Genomic DNA, 19,598 nt, shown 5'->3' on the forward strand with positions numbered 1-19,598 from the left:
AATAAGCTCAGGACCGGAAATGACGCACGAAGAAATTTCCGGGGCTGGTGAGTAGTGGGCGATTTCAAAACCCACGAGGATAGTGTTGTGCGCTTTGCCTCACGTCGTGGTTATGGCTGGCTGTGATTGTTTTGGAGTGCTGCAGAGAAAGGACAGGAAAGGAGATTAGGAGAGAAAACTGTTTTGTCATATGAGAGGGGCAAGGGTCCTGAATCAAGAATTTACTGGCTGCCCCCCCCGGTTCTTGTCCTGGAAAGGGCCTGAGCTGACATTGAAATAAAAGTAGATGAAGTGACGTAGAGGGAGCATTTTGCAGGTCGTAGAGCCCTACTGATGTTACTAACAATAGCAAACAGGGCTTACTCTAAGACGGGCATTATTCTCCGCTTTATATTTTGTTCGTTTTGTGGTACTGGGGATTGACCCCAGTAGGACTCTACCTCTGAGCTTTATCCCAAGCCTTTTTTAATGTTTTGTTTTGAGGCAAGGTCTCTAAATTTCCCAGACTGGATTTGAACTTGTGATCTGTGATCCTCCTGCCTCAGCATCTGGAGAAGCTGGAATTGCTGGCGCCTGATGATATTGAGATTTAATACTAAGATAGTTCTTATTCTCCAGTAGCTTTGGCATACTGAAGCCAATAGAATTATAACAAATGTCAATGTTATGACGGAGGGAGGCTGGAGAAGAACACTGAGAAAAAGAAAACGTCAAGAAAAGCTTTAGGAAGTTGGAGAAAGTTTGAGAGGGTAATACTTAAGAGTAATGAAGATGTGATAGGGTGGTTGAAGCAAGGTTGGGGAAAACAAGAACGCAGGTATGAGCCAGGCCTGGTGGGACACATTTTTTGGTCCCAGCAAATTGAGAGGCTGAGGCAAGAAAGCAAGTTCAAAGCCAGCATGGGCAACTTAGTGATACACTATCCCAAAATAAAAGGGACTGGGGATGTAACTCAGTGGGAAAGTCATCCTGTGTATTATCCCCAGTACCAAAAACAGAAACACACACACACACACAAATCGCCAAGGTGTGGGGAGCCTGGAAGAAGAAGAAATGAACATTAGTGTGTTTTATGTGAGGTTTTGCTAGGCTGCATATTAATCTGTTGACTTGTCCAGATGACTGCAGTGTAGATTGTGTTTCCATTTTGTACATGAGAAAAAACTGTCAGAGGTTAGTGACTTACTTAGGCTACAGTGGGCTGGAAAGGAGCAGAGCTACTACTTGAAACCAGGTCTGTATAATGATAGATATTTTGCCCATGTGCTTTGATGCCTCACAGGTCCAGACCTAAAGTGTACACGAGTACCTTTTCCTATATTTTGACTTCAGACACTCAGTTTTACCTGATTTCTGTATGTTGTCATCTTGTGTACGCTTGGTCCCTGCAACAGTCCGGCTTGTCCAGTCTGGTATCTGCAGTTCTTCTCGTTCCTTCATGGATTTGAAGGTTCTTCTTTCCTCCTTGAATGACTTTGCATCCCTGTCATTTGCTGAGAGTTGGGACAATGTTGGATTACTGGTGGAACCAAGTCCACCACATACTGTAAACATTCTCTTCCTGACCAATGACTTGACTGAAGAGGTAATGGAGGAGGCTCTGCAAAAGAAGGCAGATCTCATCCTCTCCTACCATCCACCTATCTTCCGACCCTTGAAGCGGGTAACCTGGAAAAGCTGGAAGGAACGCCTGGTCATCCGGGCTCTAGAGAATAGAGTCGGCATCTATTCTCCTCACACGGCTTATGATGCTGCACCCCAGGGAGTCAACAACTGGTTGGCCAAAGGGCTTGGTGAGAAGCCTCTTGTTCTTTCATATTTAATATTTCCCACAAATACTTAGAAATTTTAGAACGTCTTTCCAGGAAAGTTTTAACTATTTTAGGGCTGAAGGGACGTCATTCTGTTTTTATATATCTAAAATAATGTTGCTGAAATCAGGCCTTTAAATTGCTTTTGAAAAAATGAAACATGGTTATCCTTAATGAATAGGGAGAACTTAAGAACTCTTCATTGTTAGGATTCCTTGCTCATGTGATGCAATGACTAGCACCCAGGCATTCAAATAGTGCTTGTTGAATTGAAAGCTCAGGCCTGTCCAGGATATGCTTGGTGTGTTAGTGAAGTAGACATCAGGGTTTCATAATGTCCAGTGTAATGTCAGTATAATGAGGAAATTCAGAATATGTGTGTAAGCTTTATTTTTGTTAGTCATTTTAAGATAATGCTTTCTAATAAAGCTTTTTTTGAGAGACTTTTGATAAATCATTTTGGGCTAAAGCTTTTATAATGAAATATCTCTATTAATGTAGTCAACAGATTTGTAGCCTGAAAAGAATGGGTACATTTTATTTATTTATTTATTTATTTATTTATTTATTTATTTATTTATTTATTTATTTTTGCGGTACTGGGGATTGAACTCAGGGCCTTGTGCTTGTGAGGCAAGCACTCTACCAGCTGAGCTATCTCCCCAGCCAAGAATGGGTACATTTTACATGGGTAGATTTACCAAGCAGGAGACAATCTGTATATCATCTCAAAAAAATTCCGTAAGTCAGTCTTTCTTGTCCAGATTATTCTGAAATTTAAAAGTCTGGAAAATAATTCAGTAATGTTTCTCTCTCTTTTTTGCATAGGAGATTGAACCCAGGGTGCTCTACCCCAGAACTACATCCCCAGCCTTTTTTATTTTTTGAGGTAGTTCTTGCTTTGCCAAGTTGCCCAGTTGCAATCTTCTTGCTTCAGCATATCTTGTAGCTAGGATTATAAGCGTGCACCACTGTGCCTGGTTTGATTTTTTGTTGTTGTTATTATTTAATTTGTTGTTATTATTTTATTTTTTTGTTATTAATTTTTTTTGTTATCATTTAATTATTTTTTTTTTGTTATTATTTAATTATTTGATTTTGTATGTCCTTACCAAATCCCTAGACTATAGGGCTGGCAATGTACACATAAAGGGGGTATGTGCGTGTGTATTACAAAAACATAAAAATAATTTTCTGTGGTGGTGCAGTAGAACTCAGGACCTTGTGCGTGTCAGGCAAGCTCTCTATCACTGACCCACATCCCAGCCCAAATCTTAAAAAATACTCTTATTTTGCCTATAATAATTTCTCTTACTTTTAATCTTAAAAAACCAACAAAACTTAAATTTTCCACAATTTTTTCTCTAGGAGCTTGTACCTCCAATCCCATACATCCTTCCAAAGCTCCCAGCTACCCTACAGAGGGAACTCACCGAATAGAATTCAGTGTTAAGCACACCCAAGACCTGGAAAAAGTCATGTCTGCAGTGAAAGGAATTGGAAATGTTTCTGTCACTTCTTTTTCTGCTAGGTACAATATATTTTTCTCTTGTTTCTATGTATTTGTTGGTAAGTACTTTCTTACAAAGTCTACAATTCTATGTCTTAGAAATAGAAAACTGTTGCTATGACAATATAACTAAGAGAAATCAATGTTAAGAAAGAAAGTTTAATTTTGGTTCATGGTTTCATAAGGTTCAGTCCATAGTTACTCAGCTCCATTGTTTCTGGGCTTATGGTGAGGCAGAATATCACAATGGGGATTACGGTGGACCAGTGCTGCTCACCTCATGGCAGCAGGGAAGCAGAGAAAGTGAGAGTGAGGAGAGAAGAGAGAGACACGTGAGAGAGAGAGAGAGAGAGGAGAGAGGGAGGGGAGGGGGAGGGGGGGGGGAGAGGGAGAGGGAGAGGGAGAGGAAGGAGCAGGACCAGGGCCAAAATATACCCTTCAAGGTCATGCCCCCAATGATCCGCTTCCTCCAAGTAGGATTCACCTCCTAATGTTTTTACCACTTCCCGATAGCCCATTGAGTTATGAACCCACAAATGGATTAATCCATTGATGAAGTTAGAGCTCTCATGATCCAGTCACCTCCCAAAGGTCTCCACTGCTCCATTGGGGACCACTCCTTCAACAAATGGGCCTTTGCAAGAGATTTTAGATCCAAATCATTACATTCTGATACTTAGGTTTGAAACAAATCATATTTTCCTGGCATTGGTTTACAAACTGTGTACTTCTCATTTCCCTGTGGGTCCCAGACAAGGATGACTATGGAATTTTTTCAAGACAATTAAAATGGAAATACTTATTGAATATTTTCCATATGGGAGGCACCATATCATATATTTTACATATAGTATTCTAATCCTCCTGGTAATGTTTAAAGGTAATTCTTTTTACTTTAGAGAATGCAGACAGACCCTAATGATGTAGTAATAATATAAGGCTTATTTTCTCAAGTTCTTGGCAAATTAGTAATCCCTAAACACTTTAAAGGAAAAATACATTTAAGTGCCTCTTATATGGTCAAGCATTTAGTTATTTAGGGCAGAGAGAGGTGATTTTCTTTTAGTCTAATTCATCCTAATACCAGTGGATGTACCAGAAAAGGTGGCAGGAGATGGGGGTTTAGTTTAGTGGTAGAGCACTTGGCTAGCAAGGTTCAGTGTCACCACCCCTCCCCCAAAAGACCAAGAACAAACAAGGTATACAGAGGGAGGGCTGAGTAGTTGTTTTAATAACAATGATAAATATGACTTTTTATTAAAATTGAATTCTATATGAGGCTACACCAAAAATGATCCCTTTAATGAATGTTTTGGTGGATTTTTTGGGGGATGGGTGTTCTGGGGATTGAACAACCCAGTGGAACTCAAACACTGAGCCAGATCCCCAACCCTTTTGTATTTTATTTAGAGACAGGGTCTCACTAAGTTGCTTAGGGCCTCTCTGAGTTGCTGAGGCTGGCTTTGAACTTGTGATCCTCCTGCCTCAGCCTCCCGAGCTGCTGGGATTACAGACTTGTCCACTGTGCCTGGCTTAAGTATTGATTTCTTATTATGAAATCATCAGAAGTATCTTGGAGTATTTTTGGAGAAATCTCAAGAAAATTTTTAAGAATCTCAAGAAAATTTATTCCTGGGACTTTGCAAAGATTTCAGCTGTGGATGTCCTCTGCCATACTTAAACACTGTGTAAATACTGAAATTGAAAGTTAAGTATACAAATGAAGGATAAAAAATTCCAACAATACAATAGTCCCCTATTCCTTCTACTCAATCCCAGTATCTTTAATTCAAGTTGTCTTTTCCTTTGTTTACAGAGAAGTGGTATCTTTTCAAACAGATACAGGGACATGAAGAAATGTACAGTTTTATTTTACATTGTTTTCTTAATTAAGATAGTATGTTCCTTTTGCCTTTCTTAATAGCATGTCTTAAAGATCTTTTCATTTTTGTATATACCATTCTTTTTAGTTGCTGTGTACTGTTGCTTATTACGACATACTGCAGTACCATTAAGTGTCCCCCCCACCCTCGGGGGGTACTGGGGATCAAACCCAGGGCCTGGTGCTTGTGTGCATGCAAGACAAGCACTCTACCAACTGAGCTATATCCCCAGCCCAGCAGTGTTCCTTTTTTTTTTTTTTTTTTTTTCCCCCATGTTGCTAGATCTTTATTTTATTCATTTATTTATATGTGGTGCTGAGAATCGAACTCAGTGCCTCACACATGCCAGGCAAATGCTGTACCACTGAGCCACAATCCCAGGCCCAGTGTTCCTCTTTTTACTGATGAACTTTTTAGTTCAATTTTTCCACATTGCAGATCATATGTAGGTTTTACCACTTGATAGGGGCCCAGCCATTGTTTGTCTTTTTTTCAAAGCACCACATTCCAATGTTGACAGCTATACTTCCAGATTATGTTTCCCTCCCTCCCTCCCTTCCTTCCTTCCTTCCCTTTGCTAAGGATTGAACCCTGGGGCTAGGCAAGCACTTCAACACTGAGCCACATCCCCAGCCCCCAGATTATATTTTAAGGTGTCCTTTAGTTTTAGAATTCTGTGATTATCAAAACTTTTTGGTGCCATTTTTTGCGGGGGGCAGGGGAGGCTCTAGGGCATTACTTCTCAGCAGTGATACAGGTGCCCCCTGTATCATTGTTAGTGGGTTGCTCCCCTCCTGACGGCAAAGAAGCAGAGAGAGAGAGAGAGAGAGAGAGATAGGGGTCAGAGACAAAATGTACTCTTTAAGGCCATGTTTCAGTGGCCCACTTCCTTCAGTAAGGCCCCACCTCCTGAACTCTCACAACATTTTGTTAGAAAGATAAATTCACAGCATCTCACCTAGATGTAACTGAATCAGAAACTTAGAGTAGGGCCCAGCACTCTGTCATAATTATTCTTCCCGGTGATTCTGATGCATACTACTATCTCAGAAAACATTATTTTAGAACATGGATTGGTTTAAGATAGAATGAGTTCTGTTGATTAAAGTCTTAGTTTCATATAAATGTACTCTATCAGCTAATTTATCAACTGTGGAGTCTTAAAAATACATTTTGATTTTTTTCTATCCCAAACCAACTAGTGATTTTTTTTTCTAGGATTGACAATGAAGAACAAACGTATATCAGTCTGAATTGTACTCAGAAGGCTTTGATGCAGGTGGTGGCTTTTCTGTCCCAGAACAGACAACTTTATCCAAAGACTGAAATTCTGTCGTTGGAGAAGGTAATAAAAATGTTTTATGGAATTGGGGTTGTGGCTCAGTGGTAGAGTGCTTGCCTAGCATCTGTGAATCACTGGGTTTGGTTCTCAACACTGTACATAAATAAATGAATAAAATAAAGGTCCATCAACATTTAAAAAATATTTTAAAATATTTTATGTTTAGTCTTACATTACTGTGCATTTGTTAACAGCTTTATTGAGGCAAAATCGATAAAGAACTACTCATATTTAATGTGTACCATTTGATGAGTTTCATTTTTCTATATTTTTGTTGAACAAATTTATTTTTATACTGTTGGATCAGCAATCCAGTTATTACTTAAATAAGTTCAAAGGCAGGAGCTGGGGGTATAGCTTAGTGGTACAGTGCTTGCCTAGTGTGTGAGGCCCTGAGTTTCATCTCCAACATCACATTCACACAAAAGAAGGAGGAGGAGGAAAAGGGGAGAAGGAGGGGGAGAGGGGGAGGGCAAAGTTGTGATAAGGACTTAATATTGAGAAAGGGAGATACTCCAAGTTTAGGAAAATTTTGGTATTTCCTCCAGGGCACAGACTTAGTCAGAGCACTCTAGGTTTTGTGTCTTTGTATTACCTTCTCTTTAGACCATTTCATTCACTCTGTTAATTTGGCGCATAATACATATAATGTTGATTCCTCTGTTTTTACTTTCTGGCTCAGAATGCTTTCTTTTTCTTTTCTTTTTCTGAGGTACTAGGAATTGAACCCAGGGCCTTGTGCTTGCAAGGCAAGTACTCTACCAACTGAGCCATATCCCCAGCCCTCTTTTTCTTTTCTTTTTCTATTTTTTTAATGGTACCAGGGATTGAACCCAGGGGCACTTAATCACAGCCCTTTTTTATGTTTTATTTAAAGACAGGGTCTTGCTGAGTTGCTTGGGGCCTCGCTAAGTTACTGAGGCTGGCTTTGAACTTATGATCCTCCTGCCTCAGCCTTCCAAGCTGCTGGGATCACAAGCATGCGGCACTGCACCTGTCTCAGAATACTTTCTTAAGGTGAAAAACAAAAACAAAAACCATATTTACAACTACTTTCTGGACATTTCCCATTTATAGATCTCACAAGTATTTTTCTTTCTTTTTTTGGTACTGGGAATTGAACCCAGGGGCACTTAGCCATTGAGTCACATCCCCTAACCGCTTTTATTTTTTTATTGTGAGACAGAGTCTTGCTAAGTTCCTTAGGGCCTTGCTAAATTGCTGAGTCTGGCCTTGAACCTGCGGTCCCCCTACCTCAGCCCTCGGAGCTGCTGGGATTACAGGCATGTGCCACCACACCTGGATCCTCACAAGTATTTCAGATCTAATATATACAATTTTGCATGTGTGTGTGTGTGTTACTTTGGATTGAATCCAGGGCCTGTGGAAGTGCTATACCACTGAGTTACATCCCCAGTCTTTTCTTCTTTCTCTTTTTAAAAAATGTTTATATTTGGGTATTATAGTTATATAATAGTGGGATTCATTTTGACATAATCATAAATGCATGTAACATTGTTCATTTTCAGTTTCCAATACTTCCCCTTTCCCTCTCCTCCTTCCTGCGATCCCCTTTCTCTACTGGTCTATTTGTTTATTGTTTTTTACTTAATTGGTATATTATAGATACACACAACAGGTGAGTTCAGTGAGATATATTCATGTATGCATATAAGTTGGTCAGTTTCATTCTGCAGCTGCTCCTCTTCCCCAACCTTTTTCCCTTCCCTGTGATCCCCTTTCTGTGCTCCACTGTTCGCCTTTTTTATTTTCATGTTCCCCTAACCCTTTTTTCTCCTTATTTGTCTCTAGCTTCCACAAATAAGAAAACATTCAGGCCCTAAATTTTTTGAGCATGATTTATTTCACATAGCATGATGTTCTCAAGTGCCATTCATTTACTAAATTAAGATTAATTTTTTTTTTTTCCTTTGGTGCTGGGGATTGTGCATGCAAGGCAAGCACTCTACCAACTGAGCTATATCCCCAGTCCTCATTTACTAGAAAATAATATAATTTTATTCTTTATTGATGTATTTTTTTAATGTGGTGCTGAGGATTGAACCCAGTACCTCACACATGCTAGGCAAGTGCACTGCCCCTGAGCTACAGCCCCAGCCCCGTAATTTCATTCTTTATGACCAAGTGGAATTCCTTTGTATATATTTATTACACTTTATTTATCCAATTATCTGTTGACAGGCACCTAGATTGGTTCCATAACTTACCCAACCCTTTTTAAATTATATTTTGAGATAAGGTCTCAGTAAGTTGCCCAGACTGGCCTTCAAATCATGGTCCTCCTGTGGCAGCCTCCCAAGTTGTTGGGATTAAGGCATGTACCTGATGTCAGACTCTACTATATGAAAATATTGACCTTATCTCTGTCTCACCCCCTTATAGCCTTTTTTTTTCCCCCCCGTATCCTCAGTCATCGAGTTTCCACAATTTCTCCCTTGGTCCTATAAATCCAAGCTCTGAGATTCTATCCCCATATTTCTAAAATGTTTCTCTTCTCTGTAAGCTCTACCAGCTGAGAGCTTCTGCAGCTGAACTCTCACCTGCCTCCCTTGGGATACTAGTAGTCTCCTCACTGGTCACCTGCTGTGGCCAGAGAAGGCTTACATTTAGCACAATACAGAAAAGCCTTACTGCTCCAGCCTCCTGTCCTTCCCCAGCACCTGTTGTGCATGTCAGCCATACTTTCTGCTTTTGATTTTGCCTTCACAGTGTGCTCACACCTCTGATACCTTTGTATGTGTTCTCTCAGTTTAGAATGCCCTTGCACACCTCATCCTACTCCTCTACTACCACACTGCACTTGACATCACACCCCTTTCAAACTCCTTTCTGGTTTTTCTGTAAGACACAAGTCTATGTTAGACCTTCTTTAATTACAATTCTGCCCCCAGACCCAGCTCAATTAAATTGTCATTCTTTTGTGGTTCCCTAATAGTAGCACCTACCTTGTACTTAACCACTTTTGTTAATGATTATTTAATTAAACATATGCCCTCTTGGGAGGCTGTCAGCTCCTAAAGTCAAGATTGTTTGCCTCCCCTGATTTTATCCTAGAGTGTGCTATAGTAAGCTCATAAAGTGCATATTTTATTGATTTCAGTATTTACTATTTGTTCTGTAAGTTTATTTTTTAGGACTGATGGATGGATAGTCTTTTTTTTTTTTTTTTTTTTTTTTTTTTTAATTTTGAGACAAAGTCTCTATGATGCTAAGGCTGGCCTCAAACTTGTGATCTGCCTGCCTCAGCCTTTCAAGTTGTTGCAATTATAGGTGTGAGCCATTATGCCTGGATTGATGGTCAGTGTTTCTAATTTGTGTTTCTCTTCAGCCTTTGCTTCTACATACTGGAATGGGGCGGTTATGCACACTGGATGAATCTGTCTCCCTGGCAACCATTACTGAGCGTATTAAAAGACACCTAAAGCTGTCTCATCTTCGCTTAGCTCTTGGTGTAGGGAGTACTTTAGGTAAATATGTCTCCTTCATTTATTCAGTGTACCACTGGTGTCCATGAACAAAGGTTAAAACTTTGAATTTTTTAGATTAAGTGATAAAGAACAGGTTAATAGCTTATGGGAAATGATTGGCTTACTTTGTTGATCAGTGTGGGCTAGGTTACACTGTGGAATACATCTCACTGGCTTAAACAGTGATATTTCTTAGTCATACTGTGTTCATCCCAAGTCAGCAGGGGAAGTCTGCTCATTATAAACCAGTTACTGTTGCAAAGAGAGAGAAAGAAAGAGAAGGGTGTTAAGTCATCAATTAAGAATAATAGGTTGGAAATGATATGTGTTAGATTTGCTCAGTCCATTTTCCAGTTTTAGTCACCTTACCCAGTAAAACCCAGAGAGGACATAAAGTGCAGTCCTACACATGCCAGGATGAGAGCTGGACTCGTGACTGTTCACAGTGACAGTGTATGTAAGTTTTGCCCTTTGCAAGATGGGTGATATTTTAAAGTAAGGTGCTAGTAATTGATCTTGCACAGTGCAGTTACTGATTCTGTAGCTAATGCCTTCTCTTCTTCTTTTCCCAGTACTTTTGGGAACAAAACAAATGAAGAGACATTTGTTGGATAGCATCAGTGAGGACAGCACTATAATGAGTGTCTGTTCTTAAGTGTGTGAGCTCCCACTGCAAAAACGGGCTCACAGTGGTTGTAAGTGTGGATCTTGATGTCAGCCACCCTGGGTTCCAATTTTTCCTATTTGCTTTGTGACTCTGACAAGTACCCTGGTTGCCTCATCTATAAAAACTGCATTAATGGGCTGGGGATGTAGCCAAAAAAACCTGCATTAATAACAAAACAACTTGTGGTTTAGTGTAATCCATGTGACATGGCGCAGTGACTCACATTTTACAGTAAATGCTAGTGTTGTTGGCTGTGTGGTAGGTATTATTACTACCATTTTATAGGTGAAAAATAGAGGGTCAGAGAGATAAGTAACTTACCTAAAAGGTACAGTTAAATCAAATTACTTTTGAAAATTAGTTCCAAAGAAAATGAATGACATATGGGATAAGGCTTCAGTCCAACCCCACAGTCCCACTTTGACACATTTGTTAACCTGGAGTGACTGCTAATAGGAACCTAAGTGGATTTTGGCTTGGAAATGTCTTTTATTTCACTTTTCAGAAGGTGCTCTTTGAAGTTAAATACTATATTAAACATGTGTTCCAAATCCACTCATTTCTCTCTCCAACTGACCCCTTTAGTTTCTCATTTTTCTTTCCTGAGAGGAGAGTTCGTGCTGCCATCCTCTCCACTGTTGTCTGAAGACCCAGGTGAAGTTACTTGACCTGGCAGCATTGTAGTAAAGCCTAGAGCTGCACCATTGGTACTGTTCAGAGCTCTGTAGGCTTGTGCAACCACATCCAAAGGAATGATATCCCTGATTTGGGTTCGCTGAGGATTAGTTTGCCTATATTAAAAATGTTTTTAATTCAGTAGGCATAATTCATATACTGATGATGACAACAAGGATCTGCATTACATTTGGTAATTGAGGTACAAGTTATAATTTTAAACTGAAAGGGTTTCATAAAATATTGATCTCTTTTTACTGTTTCCTTTGTTTTCTTTAAGAGTCCCAAATCAAAGTTGTGGCCCTGTGTGCTGGCTCTGGGAGCAGCGTTCTGCAGGGAGTGGAGGCTGACCTTTACCTCACAGGTAAGACAGCCTTTGGCCCTGTTTCTCAATCTTGTTTTATTTTTTACAAATTCAGAAAAGCAGATTTTAGGACAGCACCTCACATGCAGATGTCTAATAAATATTTTTTGGTCTTGAACTATGTAGCAATTATACGAGATTTGGGGGCACACTGTATTGTTGGTGTAGGAAAGAAATAATTTAACAGTTTATTATTAGATTATCTCAAAAATTGATGTTGAGCAATTTGTAATATATTTTCTTAACCTAGTTTCTTTCAGATTTCATGTCAGTTAATAGAACACTTTGTCACTTTTTTTTTTTTTTTTTTTTGCGGTGCTGGGGATTGAACCCAGGGCCTTGTGCTTGACAGACAAGCACTCTACCAACTGAGCTATATCCCCAGCCCTCACTTTGTCACCTTGACAATGGTTCCTCCTTTTTTAAAAAAAAATTTGTTTTGTTTTTGGGGGATAGGTCTCTTTGTGTTGCTCAGTCTGGCCTTGAACTCCTAGACTCTGTTTATTCTCCTGTCTCAACCTCCCAAGTAGCTAGGACTAAAAATGAAAATGGTTACTCTTACTCAGTCCCATAGCCAGTCATCAGTTCCTATCAGTTCAATCTCCAAAATCTTTCCAGAACCTTTTCACTTATCTGTAGTCATCATCTCTACATCACTGCATCAAGCCTCTAATCTTGTCCTATGCTCCCCCCCATATTTTGTTTTTTTTTTTTATGGTTTTGTTTTTGTTTTTTGGTAACAGGGATTGAACCCAGAGGTGCTTAATCACTGAACCACCTCCCCAGCTCTTTTTTTTTTTTTTTTTTTTTTTTTTGAGACAGGGTCTCGCTTAGGGCCTCGCTAAGTTGCTGAGACTGGCTTTGGATTTGCAATCCTCCTGCCTCAGCCTCCTGAGCTTCTGTGATTACAGGAGTGCATTACCATGCCCAGCTCAAAATTAACTTGAAAGGACAAATTTATAGTGTTATTATCAGGTTCAAAGGCATTTGGTGATTTTCTTCTGTCCTAGTGAAGGCTAAACATTGTATCTTCTTCCATATAGCCCTTTGTTATACTCTTTTCTCTGCATAGAATACCTTTTCCTTGTCTCTTTCTTTGTCCTTGTGATGATAAACCCAGAGACCTCCTGTGTGAAGCTTGTGCTGACATTGTCTTGCTCCTGCCCCTCTTGGATCCCTAATCCTTTGTCCTTAACCTTTAATATGCATTCCAGTTGGATAGTACATGATTATTTGTCTGGCTTCTATGCTTCTGTCCTTGAAATACAACCTAAAAGATACTGGTTAATTTTTATTGAAAGAACTTTTTTTTTTTTTTCCTTCAGAGCTGGGGGGAGTTTATTGAGAGGTTTTACATACCAAAAGGGTGCAGGGCTTTTATTTCATCATTGGCTGGTGTCACAGCAGGTGGTCCCTTTATTGCTATCAGTTGGTTGGCCAGACTGCAACAAACACAATAGCCACAAGCAGCAATAAAATCACCATTATTATCCCACATGAGGTTGAACCAGGTTCACACGCCTGATTTCAGTGGGAAATTTTTCATTTGTGTTCTCCACAAGGTTAGCAAGGTCATCAGTTATCTCATTTTGTTCATCCAATTCATTCCCAATTTCCTGTCCCATTTGTTTTTAGCATCTTATGATAGAGGAAAGGGCATCAAGGCCTGCATCCTGTTCTTGGATGATTTTCTGCTGCTGTTGCCAGATTTCATCAAAACCCAGGCCTCTGGTCTCCTCTGGCTTCTCAAAGAGCCAAGGGTTGGGTGCTCCTCGCTTAGCCTCTTCACTCATCAGGCTGGACCTGATTAGGTCTGGCTCTGCACCCTCATTCTTTTTTTTTTTTTTTTTTGGGGGGGGGTGCTGGGGATCGAACCCAGGGCCCTGTGCTTGCAAGGCAAGCACTTTACCAACTGAGCTATCTCCCCAGCCCCTGCACCCTCATTCTTAAAGGATGCCAGAAGTAGTCTCTCGTGTGCTACAAGATCATCCAGTAGGTTCTGTCTTCGATCCCCTTGATTGTGTTATCTGATGTGTTGACACAGCTCTGAGCAATAAGTCCTTCAAAAGGGCAATCTTGTCCTTCAGATTCTGCAACAAAGTTCTGATTGTCACTGTAAGCTTGGATTTCTTTTCACTTCTTCTTTCATACTGATTTCGTTGTTGAATTTTCTCAGCAATTTCTTGGGCAATTTGGCTGGTAGAATCATACGTGGAGAACCAGGGATCTGGTACCATCGTGCCGCCTCTGCCCGCAGCTCAGACAGTTCCTTTTGAAAGAATTTTTTGACCTAGTTACTCAGGAATATGACCAACCTTAGCCAACTATTCCTTCAAAGGATTTGGAGGTATTTAGAAGCCCCACTGTGTACACTGTATTTCCACCTTGGCTCCTTCTTGAATTTAGGACAAAGTAAGTCAAAGAAGTGCTTTTCCTACTTCTGGGTCCAGACTCTAAGGTCTTCACCCTCACCATTCTCTTGGCTCCTTCTGTGCCTTTCCTGCCCCTGCACCTATGCCCTATTACCTAGTGCACTGTTCCGTGAAGGCTGCTGCATTCCAAGTATCATGGCATCTAGAAGTAGAGAAGTGCAACATTTGAGCAAGGCTGATATAATTGCTCTGAGACAATAAATTGAAAATGTATTTGACCATTACCTGTTTTCTATTCTAAAAGCATAAGATTTCTTGAGCCTTCTATTTGTGCCAGATTGAAATAAACTTTCAATATATACATAGTTTGACTGAGTACCGTATAGTATGACATGTGGCTATTTTAAAAATTAATTTGAACTTTTTACTTGAAGGCATTTCAGACCCATAGAAGTTACAAAGTAGTGTAATAAACTCCTATATGCCCTCCACCTAGATTACTAATGGTTGCATTTTGTCACATTTTTACATTCTTAAAGGTTTTTTTAAATATTTTTTTAGTTGTCAATGTATCTTTTATTTTATTTATTTATATGTGGTGCTGAGTGTTGAACTCAAGGCCTTATACATGCCAAGCAAGCACTCTACCACTGAGTCGCAACTCCAGCCCTGATTTTATGTATAAATTATGTACATACTATATTCGCGTGTGCAGATATGTATATACAGGGTAAGTATCCCTCATCCAAACTGCTTGAGACAAGTGTTTTAGATTTTTGGAATTTTTTGGAGTTTTGGAAGTTTGCATATACTTAATGAGATATCTTGGCGATGGATCACAAAATTCATTCACGTTTCATATGGTCTGAAGGTAATTTTATACATTATTCTTAGTATGTCTACATATTGATTGTGACCATTATTTGAGGTCAGGTGTGGAATCATCTACTTGTGGCATTTTGTTGGCATCACTGTGAAAGTTTCAGATTTTCAAATTAGTGATGCTTACCTTGTGTAAGTATATATGTTACAATATATATAATAAAATGTATATACACATATATACTTGTGTATTTCCCTTGGAACCATTTTGCAATAAATCACAGATGTGATGCCACTTTACCTTTTAGTAAATAATCCAAGAACAAAGAATTTTTTTATAACTGTAGAATGTTTTTGAATTTTCAGAATTTAATATTGTTAAAACACGTATTTGATATGCAGTCATACTGAAATTTTGTTGGTTGATCAAAATTTATAGCATTTCTTTTTTCTTTTTTGAGGGGAGTGAGGGGGACCAGGGATTGAATTACCACTGAGCCACATCGTCAGTCCTTTTTATTTATTTTGAGACAGGGTCTCAGGAAGTTACTGAGGCTGGCTTTGAACTTGTGATCCTTCTGCCTCAGCCTCCTGAGCCGCTGGGATTACAGGCATGTTAGCGCCATCTTGCCTGACAGCACTTTTTTTTTTTTTTTTTTTTTTTTTGCCTGATCTGTGTTCCTAGTCTGGAGTAGTTCCTCAGCTTTGTCCTCATAGCATTGTGTTAGGTCTGGGTAAAATACTGTAAGGATCAGCAAATAGGAGCTGTCTCCTTGCACACCAAATTCTTTTTCATTTGTCTCTTTTGCTCTCCTTTTACTTATTCCTTCCACTGTGCCATCTGCACCTAGCTTTTCTTTCCTTTGGCCTCTACTCTTAATGCAGGGTCCTTGCTGATTTCTCCACTTTTGGGCTCTCTCTAGCCTGTGAGTTTATGATATTCTGGGCAGCCAGGCTGTCTTCCCTAAAACTTGACTTCTAACTGGCCACTTTAGTGTCTTTTTCTACTTTTACTTTATTTTCACTCTTAGTAAGATTTTTGAAAAGGTGCTTGAATACAAACTACTTCTAATAGTGAAATGACACAAATTGGTAGAGAATTGAAAATTACTGAAAATAAAACAATTCATTTTTCCCCCCTTAAAACACTATCTTAATTTCACATTTCTTTATAAGTATAGGTCAAAATTACGTTTTTATAAATGACCCAAATTGTGTACAATGTATTTTTGTTATCAAATTCAAAGTCATCCTTTGCTCACAAATATCCTGGAGAGGTGGCACATGCCTATAATCATAGCTACTTGGAAGCCTCAGGCTTCCAAGGATCACAGCAAGTTAAAGGCTAGCCTCAGAAACTTATGAAGGCCATATCTTAAAATAAAAAGGACTGAGGATGTAGGGCACCCCTGCATTCAACCCCTAGTACTTCCCCCACCCCCCCCAAAAAAAATCACAAAGTGGTTTTTAATAGGTCATTAAAACATTTGAGTTGATCTCCCAGATAATTTTATAAAAGATAAGATTTTCTACCCATAACATCAGAACTTCTAGGAATTTTGCATTAGTCAAAGAAAAATACATGTTGAATATCCCTAATTTTTAGAAATCCAAAGTGCCCCAAAATACAAAACTTTTTGAGCACCACTGACATGATGCCGCCATACATGGAAAATTCCACACCTGACCTCATGTAACAGGTCACAGTCAAAACACAGTTGTACCAAAATATTATATAGAATTACTTTCATGCCATGTATATAAGGCATATGAAACATAAATGAATTTCCTGTTTAGTCTTGGGTTCCATCCCTAAGATGTTTTATATGTTTATATAAATATTCCCACATTAGAAAAAAATCCCAAATCTAAAACACTTCTGGACTCAAGCATTTTGTGTATATGTGTGTGTGTGTGTGTGTGTGTGTGTGTGTGTGTGTGTGTGTGTGTGTGTGTGTTTTTGGTACTGGGGATTGAACTCAGGGCACTTAACCACTGAGCCACATCCCCAGCCCTTTTTTGTATTTTGAGACAGGGTCTCACTGAGTTGCTTAGTGCTTTTATAAGTTACTGAGCCTGTCTTGGAACCTCCTGCCTCAGTTTTCTGAGCCACTGGGATTACAGGTGTGCTCCACCACACCCAACCCAGTGTTTATATAAAGGATACTATACCCTTTTTTTTTAGTCTAGAAATGTCTTGAAATTGTTTCATCCTTATGAGTAGACTAAGGTTGATGATGAAAATATTGGTGCTCATAAATCATAAGAGGGTCTTCTGGGAAGTATATCTGTGATTTTCCCCTGAGGTGTTTGTTTTTGCTTACATAAGAAGGGGACTTCCTGAAAGTGCTGTTTTACTTAGCAGTGGTCACTTATTTTATTGTGAAAACATTTTAATGTACTTTCATTTTAATATTCTTACAGATATGGTTCTAAATATACTAAATTAGAGATTGCTGCTATGATTTAGATATGGTTTGTGTCCTCCCAGAGGTTTATGTATTAGACACTTGGTCCTGAGAGTGGTACTGTTGGGAGGTGAAGAAACTTTTGTGAGGTGGTGCCTAATGGGAGGTCTCTGGATCATTGGATATGTGGCCTTGGAAGGTAGTTCTTGTGTGATCCCTTGAGTTCTTTTGAGAGGATTGTCGTAAAAGGAGCAAGCATGGTGCCTGTTGACCTCTCTGCTCCAGGTTGGAGGTATACCATTTGTTCAATCCCACATAAGCTCCTGCCATTACCATCCACACCAGATGATGCATCCAAGGAATGGCCCTCACCATAGAGGCTGCACTAAACCATTTCATCCTGAATCTCCAAAACTAAATAAACCTCTTCATAAATAGGCTGTGTCACGTATTTCATTACAGTGATACAAATCTGACTGTCTTGCCTGGGGTCTTCTCAGAGAAAGAAAGAGAACTTTCAATGGGATGGCCTCTCTTTTCACACTGAGGGCCATGTAAGAAAACTGTACACAATGTTCTAGATCTATATGTAGTTATGTGTATTACATTTACTTCATACAGAATTTCTTGTCTAATATTTAAGTATTTGGTTTTTCCTTTTTGGTAGGCGAAATGTCCCATCATGATGTTTTGGATGCTACCTCCCAAGGAATAAATGTCATCCTTTGTGAACACAGCAACACTGAACGAGGCTTTCTTTCTGAACTTCAAGATATGCTGCGTGCTCACTTGGAGAATAAGATTGATATTATCTTGTCAGAGATAGACAGGGACCCTCTTCATGTTGTTTAACATGTACAGGAACATAAGGATGACACAATCTAAAAATCATTTGGATCAAAACTCAAATGTGTAACGAGTTAATGGTGTTGGGATCCTTCCAGAGGAGAGTCTTAGAATGTGTTATCATCTTCGGTTTGTTAATCTGGCTCACCAAATGTTTTATAGCTTGTAAGGTAAAAAATGAAATATATATACCATATTAAAGAACAAATCTTCATTATAAACTCTGGAAAAAATTTACTAAATTATGTTTACTTAACATTCTTGGGAAGTAGCTCAAATAATTGTCTCCTTAAACTCTAGATGGGATATGCCACTTTAGACATCTCTGCCTTTGCATTAAAAATGTACTTTAAAGATTTTTGTAAATATCACCATCCCCACACCAATGGGTTGCTGTCTCTCCCTCTGGTGAGAGTCCTCATTCTTCCTTGAGTGGGTATTCCTTGCTGCACTCCAGAGGCATCACATTGCCCCTACTCTTCCTTAAATATGTGTCTCCTGGTCATGTACTGCTGCAAGGACAAGCTCTGCAGAGGCGGATATGAAGCGCTGGCGCGGCTTGCCTAGAGCTGCTGGGGCTCAAAGTTACGGCGCAGCTTGTGCAAATAGGAGAGGAAAGGCATAAAGAAATATGAAAATATTTCCCAAATAAAAAGAAAACGTTAAAACAAAAAATATGAATCTACTTTCTTAAATAAACCACTGTTTATGCTTTTGAAAAAATATATACATGTGCTTTAAAAACTTGGGTTTGAACATTTATCTCTAGGAAGCAGCCACTTTGGTGATAAGGCTTATTTATATGTCCCTGTTCCTAGATCCACATAGATCTCCCAAATGAATTTCAGAATCAGGATTTGTTAACTCTTTTTTTTTTTTTTTAATTATGAACATTTTCCATAGTTCAATTTATTGCTTTTTAGGTGACTTATGTGTAATTTTATTAGTAGCACACAATAATGCTTGTCTTTTAAAATAATATTAGTGATTATACAGTATTGATTTTGTTGATCTTGTGGCAGGTGCTCTGCTGAGTCCTTTGTGTCTACATTAACTTTCAATTCTTATAAACAAGCATATAGGTATTATACTCATTTTAAAGTTGAGGAAACTAAAACAGGTTAAGTAATTTTCCCAAGGCTGCTTAGCTAGGAAATGATGGAGTTAATACAGGCAGTTTGCACCAGAGCCTCTGTGCTTAATCACTTCTTAAACACATTTACAATGAAATTGATATAGGAAGCCTGGAAGAAATCCATTTTTGCTGTGATTTTTCTTTGGATAGTATGTTAAAAAGTATTTACAATTTCTCTTCTGAGTGAGCATGTTGCTTTGATAATGATAAAAGCAAATCTTTTAAAGTACTGTCCACAATGTTGGATTTTACATTTCTTTTGTATGTTACTTTTT

At 39.0% G+C, this 19,598-nt stretch overlaps 1 protein-coding gene and 1 pseudogene across 3 annotated transcripts; one reads left to right on the plus strand and one right to left on the minus strand.

Annotated features, from left to right (window-relative positions):
• The first annotated feature begins 16 nt into the window (after positions 1-16).
• NIF3L1 (NGG1 interacting factor 3 like 1) lies at positions 17-19,598 on the plus strand. 2 transcript variants are annotated; one of them, XM_079133155.1, is made up of 7 exons: positions 17-47; positions 1,283-1,793; positions 3,180-3,342; positions 6,423-6,549; positions 9,896-10,034; positions 11,657-11,740; positions 18,010-19,598. In XM_079133155.1, exons 2-7 carry the CDS (start codon positions 1,358-1,360, stop codon positions 18,192-18,194), a joined length of 1,134 nt encoding a protein of 377 aa, XP_078989281.1. In that variant the 5' UTR covers positions 17-47; positions 1,283-1,357; the 3' UTR covers positions 18,195-19,598. The 2 variants fall into 2 exon arrangements, with proteins under 2 accessions (XP_078989281.1, XP_078989280.1); XM_079133154.1 differs by lacking the exon at positions 17-47 and having other exon boundaries at positions 59-1,793.
• Positions 11,783-16,836, minus strand: LOC306657293 (syntaxin-8-like; annotated as a pseudogene). The gene is made up of 2 exons: positions 13,679-16,836; positions 11,783-13,559 (listed from the first exon to the last, which is right to left on the minus strand). The product of its transcript is annotated as a syntaxin-8-like (transcript).

This window comes from Sciurus vulgaris (genome assembly GCF_902686455.1).
Source record: "Sciurus vulgaris genome assembly, chromosome: 3".
NCBI lineage: Eukaryota > Metazoa > Chordata > Mammalia > Rodentia > Sciuridae > Sciurus > Sciurus vulgaris.

Excerpts from the sequence above, each read along its gene's own strand:
- NIF3L1 (XM_079133155.1), top strand. The coding sequence starts at position 1,358 with ATGTTGTCATCTTGTGTACGCTTGGTCCCTGCAACAGTCCGGCTTGTC. Across the intron at positions 3,343-6,422 it reads GTCACTTCTTTTTCTGCTAG|GATTGACAATGAAGAACAAA; the intron begins GTACAATATATT and ends TTTTTTTTCTAG. Across the intron at positions 10,035-11,656 it reads TGGTGTAGGGAGTACTTTAG|AGTCCCAAATCAAAGTTGTG; the intron begins GTAAATATGTCT and ends GTTTTCTTTAAG.